This window comes from Notothenia coriiceps, unplaced genomic scaffold (genome assembly GCF_000735185.1).
Source record: "Notothenia coriiceps isolate Sejong01 unplaced genomic scaffold, NC01 NC01_scaffold00026378, whole genome shotgun sequence".
NCBI classification, from domain to species: domain Eukaryota; kingdom Metazoa; phylum Chordata; class Actinopteri; order Perciformes; family Nototheniidae; genus Notothenia; species Notothenia coriiceps.
Window position 1 is genome coordinate 5,715 of NW_011359079.1, and position 4,495 is coordinate 10,209.

The 4,495-nt window shown below is 50.2% G+C and overlaps 1 protein-coding gene across 1 annotated transcript in view; it reads left to right on the plus strand.

The window, feature by feature from the left end:
* Nucleotides 1–2,469: 2,469 nt before the first annotated feature.
* The window catches only part of LOC104956800 (semaphorin-4B-like), a 17,702-nt gene continuing 15,676 nt past the window's right edge, over nt 2,470–4,495 (plus strand). Inside the window, exons 1-2 of the mRNA XM_010784342.1 lie at nt 2,470–2,561; nt 2,885–3,008. Coding sequence (XP_010782644.1) covers nt 2,470–2,561; nt 2,885–3,008 — 216 coding nt within the window. The remainder of the gene's footprint in view (nt 2,562–2,884; nt 3,009–4,495) is intronic.

The following is a 4,495-nucleotide window of genomic DNA, read 5'->3' on the forward strand; positions in this document are numbered from 1 at the left end:
ACTGCAAACTTTACGCGTCGAGCTGGAGGTTGATCCTCAGGACCACATGGTCAAAAACTAAACCCCTGCTGAATCCTTTTTTGAAAAGGGGAAGCACAACCGCCCTATGCTGGCAACTCCGCTTCGGTAAATGTCCGACTCGCACGCAATATTTGACTCCAGTAGGTGTGCGAAGAGGACGGCTTTGGCCTCTCATTCAGAAACTAAACACAGCATTCCTCTGGCACGCTGCGGATCTCATCAGCGCCGAGGAGCATTTGTTCCACTGGCGAGGTGAGACTCTCGACTGGCGACCGCTACAGTGACGCTCCTGCGCTGGAGATTAGGGTTGATCCCCATGTCATACTGCATGGCTGCTGCCCTCTACGATAGAGGCCGTAATAAGACGGTTAACAGAAAGCTTGGCTCAAAGTGTGCACGCTTCGGAGGCCACTAACCACTCCGCACGCCAGACGCAGTACAACCGACGGTCCGCACTCCTTAGGCGTATAACCAGGCTTTGGTGGTTCCGTCTGCTAGGCTGAGGCGTGCTCTGAGGTGTCGGACAGTTCCGCAGCACTTAAATTGGTGTCAGCCCGAAGAGATCCATCAGTCCAGTGGGAATCCTGCTGACCACTTGCTTCGCAGCCACCTCCGCAGGCTTTGAATCTAATCACTGGCGTGAGGGTTATGCTGGCCGATTCGGGCTTCACCTTTGATGGGCTTCCTGTTGGCCGACACCATTTAAAAATGTGTTTAATTCTTTGGGAAAACTACCGTTATCCAACGGATAGTACATTCTCTTCAGCAGTGGTGGATGTAGAGGCAGGGGGGTAAGGTAAGATCAAGCAGCCGGGGGCCACAGTAACTTTCAATGTCGAGCAAAGGATATGGCTAGATGAGAGCTCTGGAGAGAGAGTGGTGGAGCCAGGGGATTGGCAGACTCACCAGGAGAGCCGAGATGTTAAAATTTTCAAAGTTAAAAACTCAGTCTGTCTACCGCTGGGTTTTGTCTGCTCAGGATGCCTGGGTCAGATCCGGTTTCCAGAAACACCGTAAAATGATGCTCCTGCTCACGTTTTTTTGGTCATAACACGTAAAGAATGGTCAGAGGAGGCTGATGCACTCCTGCGACCAAATGCTGGCAAAGCTGCTTCAGGGATCTGCCGACAATTCGTCAGTGTGCTTGGATTTTACAAAGGAGCTTTACAGAACAGAGTTCCAGGCAGAGCTAGAGGTGGCCAGTCATTTATGAGGGCCCTTCCCTAACTCCCTGAGGAGGACCATTGCTGAGTGGAGCGGAGCTTCTGCCCAGGAAGCTGCAGGAGGGCTGCAGGCATAGAGGGGAGGCTCTGATTAGAACGCGCCACAGGCTTCTATAGGCTCTCTGGCCGTTATAAGGTGAACCGACCTGCTGAGTGTGCTCCAGAGACAGTCTTAAGTAACGGGAGGTTGGCCTCTGAGTTGCAGGAAGCAGCGTGTGCCTCACTATCCTCCCCTAAGAACGGAGACCTGCAGGAGATTAAGAACGGCGTCCCCCGTGTCTCACTCTTGTACCACTGACTACAAACTGCTTTCACAAAAAGGTTTGTTAGCGACGAGGCTGAGAAAAGTGATGGGAGCAGTGTATTCACGTAGACCAGAATATGTGTACCCAGAGCAGGTTGATAACTGACAACCATTGCTCCTAATTCGAGATGTTTGGAACCCTCTCCGTTCATTGGGCTTGGAGCTTGGTCTGATTTCTTCTAGACCGAGAAAAGGCTTTTGGAACGAGTTGAACACCAGTACTTGTGGCAGACGCTGGAAGCTTTTTGGTTCAGCTCGGTCTCATAGCCCAAAGATCCAGGTCCTGTACAGGACATTGAGAGTGTACTGGAAGATAAACATAGTTTGTGTGCTGCCTTTTGAGCTCAAGAGATGGAGTCCGACAGGGCTTCTCTTGTCCCGGGATGCTTTACTCCTGGCCATAGAGCCGCCTTTTTAGCACCGGTTAGGTCAAAGTGTACAGGGTTTCTCTTTTCCCGGCGTAAGGCGATGTTTTTAAAATTGTCTGCGATGCGGATGACATAATGGTCTTTGTTAAAAAACAAGATGACATCAATGTTTTAAACTGAAAACTGTGAGCAAACTTTTTTGCTAAATCTCATCTGCTCGACGTCCAGCTGGGGGAAAAGTGAGGCCTTAGCAAGTAGGAGAGGGAAGTATTCACAGCTTTGTGTTACGCTGGGGGCCTGGTTGAAAAGGGCCAGGGGTAAAGTACCTGGTATTTTATCTTGGTGATGACACGTTTTGTTTGAAAAACTGGGACGGGCTCTTATAGAGAAAGTGCGAAGGCCAGTTAAGAAGTGGATTCCTTCCCAAAACTTTATTTTTTACAAGGCCGTATCCTTATTTTAAACAACCTGCTTCCCTCCATGCTGGCTCAGCCGGCTGGCATGCCACCGCCCCACCCCGTAAACCTGCTGTCCAGGGTGCAGGCCCCTCCTCATGGTGGACTTCTTCTGTGACCGCATGCCACTGGTCCCTCAGACGTCCTGTTCCTGCCAAAGGAGGAGGGACGACATGGCCTGGCTCACCTGGCAAGCAAGAGGGGCCTAACTTCAGGGCTCCGGTTTCGGTCCAGGGTTCCCTGACGGAACCTGCTTGACCGTGGTCTGGATGACCCCGTAGCTCGGGCCCTATTGGCAACGCTGTGGTTGGGCTGGGTCGGCTTGAGTCGCTGTCCTAATGGGACCTAAAAGGCACTTACCCTGAAACAATCTCCTCCGGGTTTTCATGGAGAGTCTCCTTTCAAGATGGGGGAACCTACTTCCAAAAAGAGAGAGACCAGAGTGCTGTGGCTCACCTGTTCCTGGCTCCTCAGAGAGCCAGGTGGTCCGTGACTCGTTTGTGTGTGGAGTAGGGCCTTCAATCCTACAACAGTAGACCTCAGAGGAGAGGATCGCTCACGGCTGGGCCAGGCGTGTGGAGGTGTGTGGCCTCCGTCTGGCAACGCTGAGGCCTGGCCTCAAGTTCTGAGCCTCAGGGTCAGTCCGGGTGGTCAGCCTCCGCTGCAGAAGCTGGAAACAGCAGCTCAGCCAATCAGAGCTGGCGCTGATCGCTGCTCACTGTAACGGACTGAAGCCTCAAAACAATGACTCTTTTCCACGGAGATGCAATGTTTTTACAGTGTCGGGACGCGGGGCGCGGGTTTTTGTCCTGTAAAGTTGGACAATGTTATGCGATTTTAAATTTAGCCAAATGCCCAACAAAACATTTTATTATTTGGCTGCACAAAGGTGATGCGGCGAATCAGAGCAGACCTCCAGGCACGAGTGACACCGGTGGAAGCCATCGGCGACTGAGGTCAGAGCGCCGAGTGGAGAGCGCTCTACAAGCTCGCGACTAAGAGGGGGACCTCCAGTGGAGGATCTCCACGCCTGCGGTATGTAAATCGCGTTTCTGGTCTTAGTCTATCAACACCACAGTGCGTCTGACGCTGCGGGTTTTTCTGTGTACAACAATTTTATGCTCTTACGATAATGTGGTCGATTCTTGGCGTTTTCCAGTTAGCTCCAATCAGATGTTTGCGGAAAAATTTTCGTTAATGGTGGTTTTTTCTAAGGACAATGTCCATTTTGGGTTGTAAGGTACAGGTCCAGAAAGCCCCAAAAACGGGAAAGTACGCTTTAGAAGTTTTTTTGTTGGGCAGGCTACACATGGCCTTTACTCAGCAGGAGGATAAAGTTGCGGACATTGGTTACCGATGCAGTTTTCGCATTTTCAAGCGAGGTTAAAGCAAAGACCTGAAAAGCGGACCTACCGTTACTTTTGCTTAAAAAAAATGTGCGGAGAATTGAGGCCCATGCGTGGGTGCTTTAAAAATGCTTTGTTTTGGGGCGAGAACGAGGATCTATGTGCAGTCCGTGTCTGAACTCGCACATGTGTGTCCAATGATGTCGCCTTTGACTTATTTGGCTTGTGAATAAAAGTGGTTTGAAAATCAAAAAAAATAATGCTCTCTTTAAAGGGAGCAGAAGATTTCATCCTTCACTTGCATGACTAATAATAACATCCGTTGCTCTGGAGCAAATCACAGAGGACGAGTCGTCCCTTAAGATTGTTATTCATTATTATCATAAACCAATTATTTAAATGTGTTTATAAATTCGGCATCATGATTAGTTGCGCTGACAGCGTCCACAACACTGCTTCCCCGCCATTCCTGCTTGATAGTGACGAGCGTCCACAGAGCTCCTCCAAACCCCCCCCCGTTATTAAATTCTGATCGTTGGCACCGTGATAACAATTCTTTAAAAGCGAACTTCATATCCAAAAAGGTTCCGACCCCTGCTCTCCTCTCTCTCTCTCTCTGCGCTGCTCTGCACACACACACACACACACACACACACACACACACACCACCACGAGATTGGCAACATTTCAGAAGCTAGAGGTGGGGGAACAAACAACTTGGTTTCGGCTGGGCATGTAAAAAACCTCCTGCTTTGATCAAGACATTAGGGAGCCTTTC